The sequence below is a fragment of the Neolamprologus multifasciatus genome, chromosome 23, assembly GCF_963576455.1.
Source record: "Neolamprologus multifasciatus chromosome 23, fNeoMul1.2, whole genome shotgun sequence".
In the NCBI taxonomy this organism is placed as follows: domain Eukaryota; kingdom Metazoa; phylum Chordata; class Actinopteri; order Cichliformes; family Cichlidae; genus Neolamprologus; species Neolamprologus multifasciatus.
The window spans coordinates 39760818-39781032 of NC_140460.1; the positions used below are offsets into that span (position 1 = coordinate 39760818).

General features: G+C 41.9%; 1 protein-coding gene and 1 long non-coding RNA gene across 4 annotated transcripts in view; both read left to right on the top strand.

The window, feature by feature from the left end:
• The window catches only part of LOC146492294 (NACHT, LRR and PYD domains-containing protein 3-like), a 227877-nt gene that overhangs the window by 186958 nt on the left and 20704 nt on the right, over positions 1 to 20215 (top strand). The window contains exons 2-5 of one of the 3 annotated variants that reach the window (XM_085151461.1): positions 297 to 578; positions 4174 to 5944; positions 6024 to 6197; positions 14042 to 14221. In XM_085151461.1, coding sequence (XP_085007587.1) covers positions 305 to 578; positions 4174 to 5944; positions 6024 to 6197; positions 14042 to 14221 — 2399 coding nt within the window. In that variant the 5' untranslated portion in view covers positions 297 to 304. Of the gene's footprint in view, positions 1 to 35; positions 579 to 4173; positions 5945 to 6023; positions 6198 to 14041; positions 14222 to 20215 lie in introns of those variants that run through there. The other 2 variants (XM_085151460.1, XM_085151459.1) reach the window with 2 other exon arrangements.
• On the top strand, positions 11162 to 12896 carry LOC146492301 (uncharacterized). The gene is made up of 2 exons (XR_014872384.1): positions 11162 to 11204; positions 11422 to 12896. It is a non-coding gene; the product is annotated as an uncharacterized LOC146492301 (long non-coding RNA).

Sequence of the window (20215 nt, forward strand, 5' to 3'; positions counted from 1 at the left end):
CTCACAAACCTGACAAAAACACTGGAAAAATTGGGCTGTTCTAAAACGTTTGACGGGTAGTGTATATATTTAGTTTATATATTTTCTTTATTTATATAGTTTGTTTTATATTGTAGCAAAGTGTTACTTGGATACTTCTCTATGTGCTTCTTTATGTGCAATTTTGTTGCATTCTGAGCCTTAGAAATTTATTGGTGGTAGTGATGAACTGCTGTTAGAATCAAGTTAAATTCTGATAAATCAGACAATTACCTCTCCAGCTGTTGTTACAGTCTTTGTTTATCGGATCCTTACAGGGTAAAAGATGACGACACCTAAAGAAATCCTTCTGGGGACTTTGAAGGATTTGGGACGTGATGATTTTGAAGAATTTAAGTGGCATCTGAAGAACGGGTCTGTAGAAGGTTTACCAGCAATCCCAGAGAGTGAACTGGAGAATGCAGAGAGGACGAACATAGTGGATCTGATGTTTGATACCTACTCTATCAAGACTTTTGAAGTCACTAAAAATCTTTTGGGGAGGATAAACCGGAATGATCTGTTGGAGAATTTAAATAAAACCGTCCCAGAAACCAAAGGTAAGTCAGGGCAGTGGCGGTCCTAGCCTATTTGATGCCCTGGGTGAACACTCCCTCTGCCCCCCCCCCCCCCCACACACACACACACACAGACACGAAGAGAGTGAGAGTATGCAAACAGCTACTAAACAGACATCATAATTCGTCATACAGTGAGAACAGGACAAATCAACAATTGACACTGACTAATTAATATTATATTATTGTATATATTGTTTGGAGTTTAGTCTGTTTCTGTAACTATTTTTACCATTTCTTCTTGGAGGAACTGTAACTCACATAATTAAGAAAGTATTCTGAAAGTTTTAGGATGACCTGCCATTATCCAATCACACATCTGCTTACCTGTATCTTTTGCTCGTTTCTCCTTGTAGGAGTCATAATTAAATGTATTGAATTTTAATGATCACTGGGTTTTCATTTGTTTGGTTGCTATGGTGATGTGTAACGGGAGTCACGTGGGTGGTAGCGGTGACATTAAGAGGGCGTTGTCAGTGTGTCTTTCACTGGTTTGATTTTGACAGAGCAGGGCTGGGTAGCCGTAGTTTTTGTTGACCGCAGCACAACGAGTTTCCCCTTGTTGCATTAGAGCCTGTGATGTTTTAAGAGTTTGAATCGCGAGCCGATCACATTGCTCTGTAAACTTTTCAAGCACTTTAATAAACAAGCAAGCAATTTCACCTCTCGCATTATTGCGTAAAGTTGACAGCGCGTCAGGCAAATAGGCAGGCTCAGTCCCCGGCCTCTAGCGACTGTGGAAGTCGCTACACTCCTCCTCTTCTTTTCTCTGTTTTTAAACTTTAAAAACGGGTTGTGTGTGAGACTTTAAATCAACAAAATATAAAATATACATTTTAAATTGTTATTGATCCCTTCACCCCGAGTCCTAAAGTGTATATTAATTTTTTTACAATTAAATATTTATTGTTCGTTTACTTGCACTGCTGTAACTGGAGCCTCGTCATCTCGTCTCTCTATATACTGGACTGTATGTAGCGGAGATGACAATAAAGTTTACTTTGACTTCAGCAGTGAGCAGGCGCACCGAGGGCTCTCGCGCTCACTTTTCGTGTATAGAAAAACATCGGTGCAAATTATAAGTCTGTATCATAATGTCTGGTGTTTTTGTGTTGTTGGTTTGTTTTTATTTTGTTTTATTTTGCGAGTTGGTTATTAGATGCTGCTCCAGCCAGCCAGAGAATCCCCCGCCGCCACGCCCTCTCCTCCCTGTGCCGCAAGCAGCAGGCGCACCCCGCAAACGGAGGGCACCCTTACTCCCAGCAAATGGGCGATAGAAAACCGATGGGTGCCTATGCCTTCCCCAATATGCGCTGGCATGATGTCGGGGCAGCATGAGTACGAGCAATTTTTTATTTTATTTTTTTTGCTGATGCCCGTGATGCCGCCCCCCACCACGATGCCCCCCCGGGCAACCGCCCGTGTCACCCATATCAAAACCCGCTACTGAGTCAGGGAATGACTAAACAAAAAACACATAAACAATAAAAACATTAGCTAACGTTACACAGGTGCCATAAGCATCCATATAAATAATAAATCCAAAACACTTGCCAACACTTTCAGGAGTGAGAGACTGCAGAAAGCCAACAGTTTGTGTTTTATGCATCTGCACAAATAACCTCCTGTGTACACATGAATATCTGCTCTTTGGGTTGGTTTGATTAAAATGGGACCAGCAGCAGGTTTTCTGCCCATTTTACAGATTTATATTGTCCGATTGGTTTTAGAGCTGTTTTATCAACATAAATGAGGCGACAACAACAGTTTGGGACATGTCACAAATATGATCAAAGTGCTTTTTCTTAAATCTATTTACCAGTTGAAGGTAAAAAAATGGCTGCCATTTCTTTCTGCTGTTTGGAGACCCAAACAAAAAAATGCCCAGACAGTAAATGCTTTTTATTATGGTTGATAAACAGGACACTAAGGTGATTGGTCAAAGGTTGGAGGAAAGCCACAGTTCTCCTTATATGACTGAAATCTGAGCTCATGTTTTTTCTTCTGCAGCTTTCAGAGAGATTCCACTTCAGCCTTCTGCTGGCAACACTCCCATTACCATGCTTCCCATAGGCAGCATCATTAGAAGACATAGCATACATTTACACTGCTATGCAGATGACACCCAGCTCCATCTGTCCATGAAGCCAGATAACACACACCAATGAGTTAAACTGCAGGAATGTCTTAAAGACATAAAGACCTGGATGGCCGCTAACTTTCTGCTTCTTAATTCAGATCAAACTGAGGTTATTGTACTCGGCCTTGAAATTGTTAGAAATATGGTATCTAAGCAGATACCAAAATCCTGCTCCTCACATACAAGGTCTTAAATAATCAGGCCCCATCTTACCTTAATGACCTCGTAGTACCATATCACCCTATTAGAGCACTTCGCTCTCGCTCTGCAGGCCTACTTGTTGTTCACTGAGTATTTAAAAGTAGAATGGGAGGCAGAGCCTTCAGTTTTCAGGACCCAAAAAGATAGTTGGGTTTTTTCTGTCGTATTATTGTAGGTTCTTTATCTTACAATATAAAGCACATTGGGGTGACTGTTGTTGTTATTTGGAGGAATTTAAAAAAAACTTTTATACTTGAAATTCTTTCATTTATTCATTACTGGCTCCATAGTGTTGTTTATGTAATATGTGAAATGTTGCTAGTATTAATTTGGTGCTGTATAAATAAACATAATGAAATCGAATGTGTCTCTATAAAACCTGCCCTCAGTTATAACCCAAGTGTCAGGGCTCAATGGCTCATGAAAAGGAATGGAGTCGAGCACAGAACCAAAAAACGGAGGCTGAGTGACTTTTAAAAGAAATGTATTTTACTAGATTTCTTGACGGAGAAAGCTGAATCACGGCTAAATTCAACTGCAAGCGAGGTATTATGAGAAGTGCAGAGCTGAGGCCAGAACATAAGCTGAGGCAGGTCAAAGGAACAACAGGGGCAGAAACGGGCGAATACAAACTATCCAGGATCACTGGAACAAAGGAGATAATAATCAGAGTGGTCCACAGTGTAGTGAATGAGTCCAAGATTTAAAAACTAAGAGGTGTTACGTGGCTGCAGGTGGGGATCAGCTGGAGGAGGAGATGAATTAAATCTGGGTACAGAGTGAGATGTGGGTGCACAGGGAGGCAGGCAGGTGAGGATGGCAGTTTGCAAGAGTGAGTTTTACCAGCAGTGGCAGGCCAGAATCCTGAAGCGTGACTTACGGCGAGAGTTGGAAGATATATCCAGGTGCTGACTAGGGAACAGGAAAAGAGGGTTACGCGAAACAAGCTGAGGAGCACAAGACAAAATGTGAGGCAGAGAACTGACTGTGGTAAGCAGACAATCTGGAGAAGGTTCATTGTGAGTGCTGCTCATAAATACTGCCGGAGTAATTGGCAACAGGTGAGGAGCAGGGAGGAGTGAGGAGGGCTCCACCCAGGGGAGGAGAGCTGATGCTGTGGAAAGTTACTCAGACTCACCCGGATCATAACACCAAGAGTCCAGTGAACTGAACACATAACCACAGTAACCAGAATGCAGTTTTATCATTTGTGTCATTTGCTGTTTATTCATGCAGAGATTCTCACTGAGTGTCAGCTCAAATTCAAGTCAGACCTGAAGCAGAAGTTCCAGTGTGTGCTTGAGGGGATTTCTACAACAGAAAACCAGACCCTTCTGAGTCAGATCTACACAGAGCTCTACATCACACGGGGAGGGACTGCAGAGGTCAATGATGAACATGAGGTCAGACAGATTGAAACAGCATCCAGGAAACCAGACAGACCAGAAACAACCATCAGACAAGAAGATATCTTTAAACTCCCACCTGGAAGAGATAAACCAATCAGAACAGTGCTGACAATGGGAGTGGCTGGCATTGGGAAATCAGTCCTAACACAGAAGTTCACTCTGGACTGGGCTGAAGACAAAGCCAACCAGGACATCCAGTTCATGTTTCCATTCACTTTCAGAGAGCTGAATGTGCTGAAAGAGGAAAGGTTCAGCCTGGTGGAACTTGTTAATCACTTCTTTACTGAAACCAATAAAGCAGGAATCTGCAGCTTTGAAGACTTCCAGGTTGTGTTCATCTTTGATGGTCTGGATGAGTGTCGACCTCCTCTGGACTTCCGCAAAACTACAATCCTGACTGACCCTAGAAAGTCCACCTCAGTGGATGTGCTGCTGATAAACCTCATCAGGGGGAAACTGCTTCCCTCTGCTCGCCTCTGGATAACCACACGACCTGCAGCAGCCAATCAGATCCCTCCTGACTGTGTTGGCGTGGTGACAGAGGTCAGAGGGTTCACTGACCCACAGAAGGAGGAGTACTTCAGGAAGAGATTCAGAGATGAGGAGCAGGCCAGCAGCATCATCTCACACATCAAGACATCACGAAGCCTCCACATCATGTGCCACATCCCAGTCTTCTGCTGGATCACTGCTACAGTTCTGGAGTTTGTCATGAAGAACAAAGAGAGCAAAGATCTGCCTAAGACTCTCACAGAGCTCTACCTACGCCTTGTGCTATTTCACCTAAAAACGAAGGACATCAAGTATGATGGAGGAGCTGAGACAGAGTCGTGCAGGAAGATGATTGAGTCTCTTGGAAAACTGGCCTTTGATCAGCTGCAGAAAGGAAACCTGATCTTCTATAAATCAGACCTAACAGAGTGTGGCATCAATATCAGAGCAGCCTCAGTGTACTCAGGAGTGTTCACACAGATCTTTAAAGCTGATGAGTGCCACATGTTCAACAACGTTGTTTACTGTTTCGTCCATCTGAGCATTCAGGAGTTCTTTGCTGCTCTTCATGTCTATCTGACCTTCATCAACTCTGGAGTCAACCTGCTTAAGAAACAATCTCCTCTCTTTAAAATTTTCCAGAAAACACTTACTGTAAAAGACTTCTACCAGAGTGCTGTGGACAAAGCCTTAGAGAGTCCAAATGGACACCTGGACTTGTTCCTCCGCTTCCTCCTGGGTCTTTCACTGCAGACCAATCAGGATCTCCTATGCATGCTGACACAGACAGGAAGTAGCTCACAGACCAATCAGGAAACAGTTCACTACATCAAGAAGAAGCTCAGTGGGAAACTGTCTGCAGAGAAAAGCATCAATCTGTTCCACTGTCTGAATGAACTGGATGATCATTCTCTAGTGGAGGAGATCCAACAGTCCCTGAGTTCAGGACGTCTCTCCACAGATCAACTGTCTCCTGCTCAGTGGTCGGCTCTGGTCTTCATCTTACTGTCATCAGATCTGGATGAGTTCGACCTGAAGAAATACTCCCGTTCAGAGAAGGCATTTTTGGAGCTGCTGCCAGTGGTCAAAGCATCCAAGAAAGTGCTGTAAGTGAATCTATGAACAAATATGTTTAATAATGCTAGATGAATAAAAGAATATGTCTCCATTGTTATTCTTCCTCAGGCTGAGTTTTTGTGCACTCTCAAAAAGAAGCTTTGAAGCTTTGTCTGAAATTCTCAGCTCCCCATCCAATCATCTGAGAGAGCTGGACCTGAGCTTCAACTACCTGCCGGATTCATTATTGGATTTGCTGTGTGTTGGACTAAAGAGTCCTGACTGTAAACTTGAAACTCTCAGGTAAGCATACAGACTTTTTGACACTTTTTGACTCTTAAATCTGTAAGTTTATCTTGATGTGGACGTTCAAAGTCAGCACAATTTTCCTTTAAGTTCCTGAGTTTATATTTTTGACTGTCAGGTTGTCTGGACAGATGTTTTTTTTTTTTACTTGTCCCTAAAGTCAGAACTAAACTCACATGTAGATGACTTTCTTTTACTGGAGCAGCCTTCCTGAAGACAGCAGTGTGTTTTCATGCTTTTAAAGCCAAACTCACCTTTCTGACCTGGCTTTCATTTATTATCTATTTTTGTTTGTTTATTATATATTTATTTCTACTGTTTAACTACTGCTCACATCTTTTATCCTCCTTTTTAATTGTTCTTTTCTTTTTACCCAGTGTTTCTATATTGCACTTTTTACTTTAAAAAATGATCTTTATTTTACATATCCGGATATGGAGACCTGAACACACAACACACAACCCCAGGTCTGAAGCACAAAACAGGAAGCCTAGTCATTTATATAGACGTCGCACACACTTTAAGTTTCGATCAAACACTCTGCTTAGTTTCACTTTTCGCCTGCAAAAGCATGAAATTTCCTGTCAGTCCTGTCGGCACAGAGTGTACTCAGAGTTGGGCCTTTCTTATAAAGCAATATAATCAGCATATAAGTATTTAAGATTATAAATTTAAACCTCAACAATGTTCTTACCTGGTCTCTGGTTTGTTTGTTTGTTTTGCTCAGTTCTGTTTTTCTGAGGTTTTTTAAGTTATTAAATTTGTAACTGCAGTGATTTGTGTGTGTGACAGAGAGGCACTGCTAGGGATTTTTGACACAAGTTGTTCTTGTAAAATCAGTCTGTGAAGGTTCTCAGACATCCAGGTCACCGTAGTCTAAGGAGCTTGGAAAGAAAAGCATCTGGACTTCTTTAAGTTTCCTTGAAGATGTTTCACCTCTTATGAGAGAAGCATCTTCAGTTCTAAGGGTCAAATGGTGGAGTGGGGCAGTCAGTGAAAGGGCAATGGTGGTGGCTCAGGGTTTGTATGTTTGGGGGGTTCAGAGGGAAAAGATGAATGCAGGTTTGGAGTTGGTGTGTGAGAGCAGGGAGTGAATTCAGCATCCTGACAGCCTGGCAACAAACATGAATCAATTTTATTGGAATTCCACGTGAAAGACCAACACAAAGTGGTGTACACGTGAGAAGTGGAACGAAAATCATACATGACTCCAAACATTTTTACAAATAAATAACTGCAAAGTGGGGTGTGTGTAATTATTCGGCCCCCTTTGGACTGAGTGCAGTCAGTTGCTCATAGACATTGCCTGATGAGTGCTAATGACTAAATAGAGAGCACCTGTGTGTAATCTAATGTCAGTACAAATACAGCTGCTCTGCGACGGCCTCAGAGGTTGTCTAAGAGAATATTGGGAGCAACAACACCATGAAGTCCAAAGAACACACCAGACAGGTCAGGGATAAAGTTATTGAGAAATTTAAAGCAGGCTTAGGCTACAAAAAGATTTCCCAAGCCTTGAACATCCCACGGAGCACTGTTCAAGCCATCATTCAGAAATGGAAGGAGTATGGCACAACTGTAAACCTACCAAGACAAGGCCATCCACCTAAACTCACAGCAGAACAAGGAGAGCGCTGATCAGAAATGCAGCCAAGAGGCCCATGGTGACTCTGGACGAGCTGCAGAGATCTACAGCTCAGGTGGGGGAATCTGTCCATAGGACAACTATTAGTGGTGCACTGCACAAAGTTGGCCTTTATGGAAGAGTGGCAAGAAGAAAGCCATTGTTAACAGAAAACCATAAGAAGTCCCGTTTGCAGTTTGCCACAAGCCATGTGGGGGACACAGCAAACATGTGGAAGAAGGTGCTCTGGTCAGATGAGACCAAAATGCAAAACGCTATGTGTGTCGGAAAACTAACACTGCACATCACTCTGAACACACCATCCCCACTGTCAAAGATGGTGGTGGCAGCATCATGCTCTGGGGGTGCTTCTCTTCAGCAGGGACAGGGAAGCTGGTCAGAGTTGATAGGAAGATGGATGGAGCCAAATACAGGGCAATCTTGGAAGAAAACCTCTTGGAGTCTGCAAAAGACTTGAGACTGGAGCGGAGGTTCACCTTCCAGCAGGACAACGACCCTAAACATAAAGCCAGGGCAACAATGGGATGGTTTAAAACAAAACATATCCATGTGTTAGAATGGCCCAGTCAAAGTCCAGATCTAAATCCAATCGAGAATCTGTGGAAAGATCTGAAAACTGCTGTTCACAAACGCTGCCCATCTAATCTGACTGAGCTGGAGCTGTTTTGGAAAGAAGAATGGGCAAGGATTTCAGTCTGTAGATGTGCAAAGCTGGTAGAGACAGACCCTAAAAGACTGGCAGCTGTAACTGCAGCAAAAGGTGGTTCTACAAAGTATTGACTCAGGGGGCTGAATAATTACACACACCCCACTTTGCAGTTATTTATTAGTAAAAAATGTTTGTTGTTCGTTCCACTTCTCACGTGTTCACCACTTTGTGTTGGTCTTTCACCTGGAATTCCAATAAACTTGATTCATGTTTGTGGCTGTAATGTGACAAAATGTGGGAAAGATCAAGGGAACCGAATACTTTTGCAAGCCACTGTATTAATCCGGGTGGTTTTCACACAACTGAATAAACGTCAAACAGAAAACTGATTAAACAGAAGTGTGAGATGGTCGAGAGTTTACTCCAGTGTCCTGTTATATTTGAGATAGCAAGGAGCAGACAGCTGAGTTTATTAAACACCACCGAGACAGCGGTGATGCTAATCTGAAGGCTAGAGCGTCTCATTTCATAGCCGTTTACTTCTGGACTACCCGACCTTCTGAGGACCCGGCCCACATAGACCACGAAGGCCGGGTCCTCAGGAGGATGCAGCCCATGAGTTTGGACATGACCATAGTAAAAGTTAATGGAGTCTGACCAATGACAGTAGAAAACATGAACTATGTGACAGCTCCCCAAAAATGAATCCAAAACGTCTCTATCGCCCCCCGGTGTCTGGCTGCAGTATATGTCATAAACCCCGCCTCCTCCATGTTAGCGGATGGGACTGGGGTCAGACTAAAATAAATTTATTCTCCTCAGATATTTTTCCAAAGATTCTTTCTTTTGTTATCAATAGTTCTCATCACACTGAGTTATGTCCAAGTTTGATTCTAATTCCGACAGCGGTGATGGTAAAATGGGGTGTAACGTCATCATAGCAGCTTTGACTGGCAGCTGCAGTCACGGAGAAACTTGCGTATCTCTGTTCGGGAATAGCAGATAGAGCGTAGGCTCTGAGAGGACGCCCAGCGTTTACGCTACGAAGACACGACCGAGTGTTTTAACCTGACAGCCTGAGGTGTTCTTCAGTAAACTGGACTACCCGACAGAAGGACCCGAGGCCCCGCTGCACTTTTTAGGTAAGTTAAACGTGTTTGTAAGCTACTCCGTAACTACCGTCCTTAGCTCGGTCCTGAGACCTAGCTAGCTAAGATGAGCACTCGGCTGTCAGGGTTTGTTTAGCTAATCCGTGCAGGTGAATGAATTTACCCTGACTAAAGAAATCAAGAGAAACGCCCCGGGCTGCTCAGTCACTAATTACCGTTACTGTACTTTTATTACAAGTATTATACTGTAAAGGCAACAGGCTACACCCTGCTGCACCTCCTGTGCAGTGCTGAATATTAAATATCTTATTAAACAGCACCATGTTTTCAGTCTCCACATGTGTAAAGACAGTAACACCAACTTTAAAAACCTGGCACTTCAGTAACTCCTCATTAATCTGTAAAAACCGATAAAATAGCAAAGCCCGATATTTACTGAAACCAATGACTTCCTCTTGGCAGTTTAAGTTAAAATGTTTGTTTAATTTTTCCACTGATTAATTTTTTAGTACTGACTGTATTTTTTATACTGAGTTTGCTGCAAATATTCAGGTTAAAAAACTGTCTGAAATATTGTTAATGAGGTATGTTCACAAAGACACATGTGCAGAACTCTGTACGGCTTCCATCCTTTAAGACAAATAGTTTGAAGCATTAATATTTCTTGTTCAATACCAGTGCTGATACCAGTGCTGATACCAGTGCTGATACCAGTGCTGATATCACTGCTGATACCAGTGCTGATACCAATGCTGATACCACCTCTGTATGTTGTGACCAGGATGCAGCAGCAGACTGAACCAGGACTGAAACCTGCTCCATCATCTCATCTTTGAGATGAGATGATGGAGCAAAATCCTGCTCCTCACATACAAGGTCTTAAATAATCAGGCCCCATCTTATCTTAATGACCTTGTAGTACCATATCACCCTATTAGAGCACTTCGCTCCCGCTCTGCAGGCCTACTTGTTGTTCCTAGAGTATTTAAAAGTAGAATGGGAGGGAGAGCCTTCAGTTTTCAGGCCCCTCTTCTGTGGAACCAGCTTCCAGTTTGGATTCGGGAGACAGACACTATCTCTGCTTTTAAGATTAGGCTTAAAACTTTCCTTTTTGCTAAGGCATATAGTTAGGGCTGGACCAGGTGACCCTGAATCCTCCCTTAGTTATGCTGCAATAGATGTAGGCTGCCGGGGGATTCCCATGATGCATTGAGTTTTTCCTTTCCAGTCACCTTTCTCACTCACTATGTGTTAACAGACCTCTCTGTATTGAATCGTATCTGTTATTAATCTCTGTCTCTCTTCCACAGCATGTCTTTATCCTGTCTTCCTTCTCTCACCCCAACCGGTCGCAGCAGATGGCCGCCCCTCCCTGAGCCTGGTTCTGCCGGAGGTTTCTTCCTGTTAAAAGGGAGTTTTTCCTTCCCACTGTCGCCAAAGTGCTTGCTCATAGGGGGTCATATGATTGTTGGGTTTTTCTCTGTATCTATGAAGCGCCTTGAGGCGACTTTTGTTGTGATTTGGCGCTATATAAATAAAATTGAATTGAATTGAATTGAATCTTTGCAGATGTCCATTTACAAAGCTCCAACAACTCAAAGGTGAACATGATATAGGAACATTTGTTAGTGTATAAGGCTTTTTTTAAATAAACAGCTCATATGTCAGCTGTCAGCAGAACTGTAGGACTGAAAAAATGTAAGAGAAGAGAAGAACACTCCCGAGTGTGTGAGGACAGAAGGATCAGCTTTATTTCAGATTTGAGAGATAAACTTTATATTTCAGTTTGTGATGCTTGTGTTCTCGTTGTGATTACAGGAGCCGTCCTCAGATTCAGACCTCAGCACCACCCAGTGACAGCAGACAGATCATCCTATAGCTTCACTCTTTGTAGTAACTCCATAATTAACTGATGAAAACAGTCCAAAGGTTAAAGTACCACATGTGCTGTCAGTGAAAGCTGCAGCTGTTTAAAGATAAAGTTAAAAGGATGAATCACCCATGTAACTGTGTCACTGTATATCAGCATCAACAGGACCTGAGTTTGGTGTTTCAGAGAGCTGTTGTCTACGTCTGTGTGCTGTCATTGCTCAGTCTGAGCGAACGATGGACAGACTCAAGTTTGACTTTGAAACAAACTGTGTTGTTAAACAGTTTCATGGTTCAAAAAACAAAACAATCAAAAACACTTTTTCATACTTGTGTTAAGTTTTGTATAGAAATGAGACCAAATTGATTGTGAGGTTAAATGTGATAGAAACAGCTCACACTGACATCCATCCTGATCAAACATGAGTGTCATGAAGCCTGTTTGCAGTTATTTGCACTGTTTTCCACTCTGGATGTTGTTTTTGTTCAGCTGTAAGTATAAAAGGCTCCATTCTACAACCTGTTTATGTTAGTTGTTCAATAGAAACATTATTTTGTGCTGATGTTCCACTTCTTTTATTCACAACCAAAGAGTTTTTGAAGTCTGCATCAAATTGCATTTAAATGACTTTTGAATATTACTTTAAATACTTAGATTTAAAGTTCTGATAAAAGTTTAAATACAAAGATCAGTATTGTCTAATGTTTTGGCTGCAGTGTGTTTTTGCAGACAGGTATAACAGAACAGCTTTAGTGTTTAGATTTTTTAAACTTGAGTATGAACTTATACAAAATGCAGCAAGATATTAAAAAAACGTTTGATTAAAAAATCGACTATATTGGATTCATATCGATATCGGACATAAAAAGTGGCATCGTTCCATCTCTGCTTTGATTAGAGACACAGCTCTGTGTTTTCCAATTTGTCATCATTTTAAAAATTTACATTTCTTCAGTGTTGAACAGCAGAAATGAGACTATCCTGTCAGAGGTCATTTTTTAAAATATGAGGTGAATCAACCATGAAAACCATGAATCAACATGTGAACATGACCTGATGCTGCTGAAGTGAAGCAAAGTTACAGAGGTTTGATTACAGACACAGCTGAGAGTTTGTAATCTGTCATCATTTTAAAAAGTTTCCATGGAACAGCAGAAATGAGGCTTTACTGTCAGAGGCCGACAGCACTGAACACAACAGCAGACTGGTGGCTAATAAACAGTGAATGATGCAGAAACAGATGTTTGAAGCTGTTCTTGGAGTACACTGAGAGAGAGAGAGCTGTGCAGGCAGGAACAGCCAAAGTCAGAGAGAATTCATGAGCATATTTATCAAACGTGAAGCAGAGTTTGGATCTTCTTTTGCTGCTGGTTCACTCAGTTTTGGTTGGAGACAGATGAAACCTGCAGCTTCAGGATCTGTGAGCTGTCCACTTTCAGCCCCGACGGCGTGTCCGTGTACGTGCCGTCGAGTGAACGATCCACGCTCTGTGTTTCCATCTTTGTGTGTTTAGCTGCTCTCATTTATTGTTTTAGCTGTTTGCTGCTTGTTAAAATAGTTTGTGAGCTTTAACCTGAGATTCTGGCAAAATACATTTATATTAAACATCGATTCAGGATTGAATGAATCAACATGGTTTTATTCAAATTAAAACCATTTAAATGGGAACATTAATTTTTTACAGCCGCCTCTAATGCTGGATAATGTCAGCTGGTCCATGTGCAGCTGGCTGTGAGGCTCAGGGAGCGTCTACAAAGTGCAACACTGAAAGAACATCATCCATAAATATTGAGCAATAACTGGACTCTCATACAGCGAGACTCAAATGCCTTTAAACATCAGCTTATCCTGCTGATCCAAGTCCAACACTGAGTTTGTAAAAACATGTTTGTCAATCATTTTGTTTGGTTTCTGAGGAAAATGATTCAATAAATTGCTGCTAATACACAACATTTCATCATATTTCCTCATAACCCTCTTTTGTCTGACCATTTGATCCCATTTGAATTTGCAATAAAGGATCCACAGAGTTTGGTGACAATAATGACAGTAGATGTTTGTGTGAAAGTGCTGGAAGCAAATGAATGTGTGATGTTCTTTCAGTGTTGCACTTTGTAGACGCTCCCTGAGCACTGGTCTCACAGCCAGCTGCACATAGAGACCAGTGTTGTTAGTCCAGGTCAGAAGATGACTTGTTGGAATGAAAATGAGCTTTAGTTTGTCTGCTTTAATAATGTGACTGGAAAAAGGTGTTGGACTTCAAATATGTCCATTTCTTTCACACGTCACCTTTAAAAGTGAGGCCATGTGGTTCCTGGAAGGAAAAACAACTTTTTCAAGTCTTTTTCCTGTTTTTATGAGAAATGTACAACTTGAATGTGAAACATTCAGAGTTTTTTCTCTTGTTGTGTTTGTTTGATGCTGCTTCCTGTTGGCTTCAGCTGTTTGGAGTTTCCATTTTCTAAACTTCTACATTCTGAACCTTCTTCAGCTCTGAACAGATGATGAAACACTGAATGATTTCAAGCACTTTGTCTAATAAACTTACATCTTTCATTCTTTATACAGATTGGAGGACTGTGTTTTGTCAGCTATTGGCCTTGATTATCTGGCAGCAGCACTGAAGTCCAATCCCTCGTATCCAACAGAGGTGGACCTGAATGGAACCTACAACAACCTGAAGGATTCAGGAGTGAAGCAGCTGTGTGGTTTCCTGGAGAATCCACGATGTCGATTTGAAACTCTGAGGTCAGTCAGCATGTTTTAGTTGTGCTGAGATGAATATGATGTGAAAGTTGTGCTGACACTAAACTGCAGACATCAGGCTGATATTATACTGATCCACACTGAGGATCTTTATGGTAAAGTCTGTTTTCTTCTTCTCTGGTTTAGTCCATTGACTGCAGCAGAACAATGTTCACATTTCAAACAGTGATACTCAACGTATGGCCCGCGGCCCACACGTGGCCTGCCCACCTTTCCTGATTCAGAGAGAGGGGACCCTGATTAACTGTGTAGCTTCTTCCTCACAGTTCTAAGTATATGAATAATGAATAATCCACAGCTGACTGTCTTTAGCAGGTCAAAGGTCACGGCACACAGCAATCTGTGAAACAGTTTGGAGCAGGAATTCTTGCAGATTTACAAACTGACACTGCTGCACGGCATGCTGGGTAATGCTAGCTGCTCAGGTATGGGTGTGCTAACGGCTGTGAGGCTCCGTGGCTCCAGCCTGCAGACGGCCGTCTACATGTTGTATTGGTTTACAGTCACCAGGGGGCGCTGTCCAAGCCATGCAGGCAGTGGGCTGCTCTGCTTGTGCAGTTGTTGGTGAAGCTGAAGTGAAAGCGAGAGTTAAAACACTGAACAGTGTCCACTGAGCTTCTCATGCTATTCTCATGCTCAAAGAAGTTTAACTCAATTTCAATTCAATTCAATTCAATTCAATTTTATTTATGTAGCGCCAAATCACAACAAAAGTCGCCTCAAGGCACTTCATAGATACAGAGAAAAACCCAACAATCATATGACCCCCTATGAGCAAGCACTTTGGCGACAGTGGGAAGGAAAAACTCCCTTTTAATAGGAAGAAACCTCCGGCAGAACCAGGCTCAGGGAGGGGCGGCCATCTGCTGCGACCCGTTGGGGTGAGAGAAGGAAGACAGGATAAAAGACATGCTGTGGAAGAGAGACAGAGGTTAATAACAGATATGATTCAATGCAGAGAGGTCTGTTAATACATAGTGAGCGAGAAAGGTGACTGGAAAGGAAAAACTCAATGCATCATGGGAATCCCCCGGCAGCCTACGTCTACTGCAGCATAACTAAGGGAGGATTCAGGGTCACCTGGTCCAGCCCTAACTATATGCTTTAGCAAAAAGGAAAGTTTGAAGCCTAATCTTAAAAGCAGAGATAGTGTCTGTCTCCCGAATCCAAACTGGAAGCTGGTTCCACAGAAGAGGGGCCTGAAAACTGAAGGCTCTCCCTCCCATTCTATTTTAAATACTCTAGGAACAACAAGTAGGCCTGCAGAGCAAGAGCAAAGTGCTCTAATAGGGTGATATGGTACTACAAGGTCATTAAGATAAGATGGGGCCTGATTATTTAAGACCTTGTATGTGAGGAGCAGGATTTCTGCAGATGATCTGTTAGCTGTTTGTCAACGACTCTTTCAAGGATTTTTGATATGAAAGGAAGGTTGGAGATTGGCCTATAATTAGCTAAGACTGCTGGGTCTAGAGATGGCTTTTTGAGTAAAGGTTTAACTGCAGCCACCTTGAAGGCCTGTGGTACATAGCCGATTATTAGAGATAGGTTGATCCTATTTAAGATCGAAGAATTAATTAATGGCAGGACTTCTTTGAGCAGTTTTGTAGGAATGGGGTCTAAAAGACACGTTGATGGTTTGGAGGAAGTAATTATTGAAGTTAACTCAGAAAGATCAATTGGAGAAAAAGAGTCTAACTTAACATCAATGGTACTAAGAGTAGCTGTAGATAATATTACATCTGTGGGATGATTATTGGTAATTTTTTCTCTAATGATAAAAATTTTATTTGTGAAGAAGTTCATGAAGTCATCACTAGTTAACGTTAAAGGGATGGTTGGCTCAAAAGAGCTCTGACTTTTTGTCAGCCTGGCTACAGTGCTGAAGAGAAACCTGGGGTTGTTCTTATTTTCTTCAATCAGTGACGAATAGTAAGATGTTCTGGCTTTGCGGAGGGCTTTCTTATAAAGCAACAAACTATTTCTCCAGGCTAAATGATGATCCTCTAAATTTGTGACACACCATTTCCTCTCCAGATTACGAGTCATCTGCTTTAGGATACGTGTTTGAGAATTATACCACGGGGTCAGGTACTTCTGATTAGAGACCTTAGTTTTCACTGGAGCTACAGTATCCAGAGTCGTACGTAGTGAGGAGGTGAAATTATTAACAAGATAATCGACCTCTGTTGGGGTAGCGTTCAGATAGCTGCTCTGCTCTGTGTTGGTACAGGGCATTGACGATGATAACAGTGGGTGGATTATATTCTTAAACTTAGTTACAGCGCTTTCAGAAAGACATCTACTTTGATAAAGTCCACTCTCCACTGCTGTGTAATCAATTATTGTAAATGTAAATGTTATCAGGAAATGATCAGACAGGAGAGGGTTTTCAGGAAACACTGTTAAATGTTCAGTTTCTATGCCATATGTTAAAACAAGATCTAGAGTGTGATTAAAGTGGTGGGTGGGTTCTTTTACATTTTGAGAGAAACCAATTGAGTCTAATAACAGATTAAATGACATGTTGAGGCTGTCATTTTTAGCATCTACATGGATGTTAAAATCACCCACAATAATTATTTTATCTGAACTCAGAACTAAATTAGATATAAAGTCTGAGAAATCAGACAGAAACTCTGTGTAAGGCCCAGATGGACGATAGATGATAACAAGTAAGACTGGTTTCTGAGTTTCACAGCTGGGGTGGACAATGTTAAGCATCAGGCTTTCAAATGAATTAAAAGTCTGTCTTGGTCTTTCATTAATTAATAGACTGGTGTGGAAAAATTGCTGCCACACCGCCCCCTCGGCCTGTGCTTCAAGATTTCTGGTAGTTAGAATGACTCTGGGGTGTTGATTCGTTTAAACTAACATAATCATCCTGCTGCAACCAGGTTTCTGTAAGGCAGAGTAAATCAATTTGTTGATCAATTATTAAGTCATGTACTAACAGAGACTTGGAGGAGAGAGACCTAATATTTAATAATCCACATTTCACTGTTTTACTCTTTGGTTCAGATGTGGATACTGTATTGTTCTTTCTTTGTAATTGTTTATGTTTAAGTTGTTTGTTGCTGGTTTTTAGTTTGTTTTTTGTCTGTTTGGAAGCTGACACAGTCTCTATGGAGATGGGTTTTTGGGGGGGTAGCAGGAGGAGAGAAGCTGCAGAGAGGCGTGTAAGACTGCAACTCTGCTTCCTGGTCCCAACTCTGGATAGTCATATTTTGAGGGGTTTAATAAATTTGTCGATATTTCTAGAAATGAGAGCTGCTCCATCCAAAGTGGGATGGATGCCGTCTCTCCTAACAAGACCAGGTTTCCTCCAGAAGGTTTGCCAATTATCTATGAAGCCCACATCGTTTCTGGGACACCTCCTGCGGTATTTTCCATCCTCCGCTGCCGACACCGGTGTCTGGATCTTCGTTAGGTGTCATCAGTGGCGCCTTTCTGTGTCCGCGCAAGTCACGGAGGAGGAGAGGAAAAAGAGCAGGTGTCCAGGTAAAACTCAGACTGTTCTGGAAGCGGGGACTAACTATACCTGGATCTATGAGATGGCGCTACCTCAGGAGTGTTCATCCAGACTCTCCTGTTGTTTGGCCTTCCATCCCCGCGGTGAGTGGAACTTATGAACGTCGCGGATCAAACTCTCTGTTTCTTCGTCCCCTAAATCGGGCCGCTTCTGTTAATAATGTGTCTTCTACTTCGCTGAGAGTGGCGCTTTTTAATGCTCGATCAATGACTAATAAAACGTTCCTGCTGAACGATTTTATTCTTTCCAAGAAACTGGACTTCTTATTTCTAACCGAAACCTGGCAGCGCGATGGCGACTTTTCATCCTTCATCGAACTCTGTCCGAGTGGGTACTCCTTCATCAGCCAGCCTCGGACGTCGGGTCGAGGAGGAGGTGTGACTGCGGTGTTTGGAAGCCAGTTTTACTGTCGCGCAGTGTTGGTCGGGCATTTTTCATCCTTTGAACTACAGCTAGTTAGAATTGGACATAAAGATCCATTTTACTGCGCTGTAGTGTATCGTCCGCCTGGCCTAAACAGTATGTTTTTAAAGGAGTTCAGTGACTTTTTATCCTCGACTTTGAAGCTGTCCAGACTGGTTATAGTCGGGGATTTTAATATACACGTTGATGATGACTCTGACCTCTTTGCCAGAGGTTTCCTTAGCGTCATGGATTCTTTTCATTTTACTCAGCATGTGTCTGGTCCCACACACACCAAAGGACACACACTGGACCTTGTTTTTACTTTAGGTTTAAACATTGATTTTATTTGTACTGAGGACATTTTTATTTCGGATCATCATTGTATTCTTTTTAATCTGTCTTTTCATTTGTCCCTCTCTCCTATTCGACATGTGGTTAGCTCTCGCATCTTAACTTCCTCTACTGCTGTTAAATTTTCCGATGCTTTTAATTTAGTTTTATCTCCTTATAAAGATGTTCATTTTTTAACAAATCTCTTTAATAATCATTGTCTTTGTATTTTAGACAATGTTTGTCCTGTCAAAACTAGACTAGCTCCTGTTTCAAAGTCGTCTCCCTGGATAAATGACAGCATTCACTTCTTAAAGCGTTGCTGCCGTAAGGTTGAGCGTTTATGGAGGAAAACGCGTTTGCATGTCCATCTCCTTCATTTAAAGGACCTTTTAGTCTCTTTTAACACTTCAGTTCGAGATGCGAGGGCGGCCTATTTCTCAGACTTACTGTCTAAGAACAGAGGTAACCCTAAGGTGCTATTCGACACCATTAGTGATATTGTTGCTCCTGCTCCACATGCTGTCCCAATTATATCAAATGAAGATTGTGAAAAATTTCTTTCTTTCTTCGTTGAAAAAGTCAGTAATGTGAGGAACAATATCTCTCCTTCTGTGTCTCTCTTGTCTGCTCCAACTCAAGCTAGGCCTTTAATTTTAGAAAGATTTTTACCTGTGTCCTTACCTGAGCTGGTCAAGTTAGTTAATTCAATGAAAGCATCCTCCTGCTCTCTTGATATTTTACCTGGATCTTTGTTTAAAAATGTCTTTCAGTCTATTGGTCCCTGTGTGCTCACAATTATCAATACCTCACTGGTTTCTGGTCAGGTCCCTGTTTATTGTAAGAATGCTGTCATTCACCCACTGTTAAAAAAACCTAAGCTTGATGCTTCTCTTCTTAGTAGCTACAGACCGATTTCAAAATTACCGTTCATTTCTAAGATTTTAGAAAAGGTTGTGGCTAAGCAGCTTATAGCTGTTTTAGATGAATACAGCATTCTGGATAAATTCCAATCTGGCTTTCGTAGAGCTCACTCTACTGAAACTGCACTTCTTAGAGTCTCCAACGACATTTTGATGAGATGTGATGCAGGAGAATGCTCCGTTGTGTTGATGTTGGACCTGACCTCCGCCTTTGATACTGTGGACCACCATATTCTGCTAGATAGGCTGAGACACTGGGTGGGTATATCAGGGGCTGCTTTGGACTGGTTTGAATCCTATTTGCATGAACGATCCTTTTCTGTGGCTACCTCTAAGTACAGTTCCTCTTCTACTTTTCTTGCTTATGGTGTGCCACAAGGTTCAGTTTTGGGGCCTTTATTGTTCTTACTGTATTTACTTCCTCTTCAACACTTATTGAGCACTTTTAAGGACATTTCGTATCACTGCTATGCAGATGATATTCAGTTATATATCTCCTTTAAGCCCCATGATGTTTCCAAGCTACAGATTTTGCATAAGTGCATAGACTCCATTAGATGTTGGATGGCTGGAAACTTTCTTCAACTAAATGAGGAGAAGACTGAAGTTCTTGTTTGTGCTCCTAAAAATGTTGTACCTAGTGTTATGGAAAACTTGGGTCCACTTGCTACATTTGCAAAACCGTCTATCAGGAGCCTTGGTGTTAGTATTGACTCAGCTCTGACTTTGGATGCCCAAGTAAAATCTTTGGTTCGCTCCTGTTTTTATCACTTGAGAAACATTGCT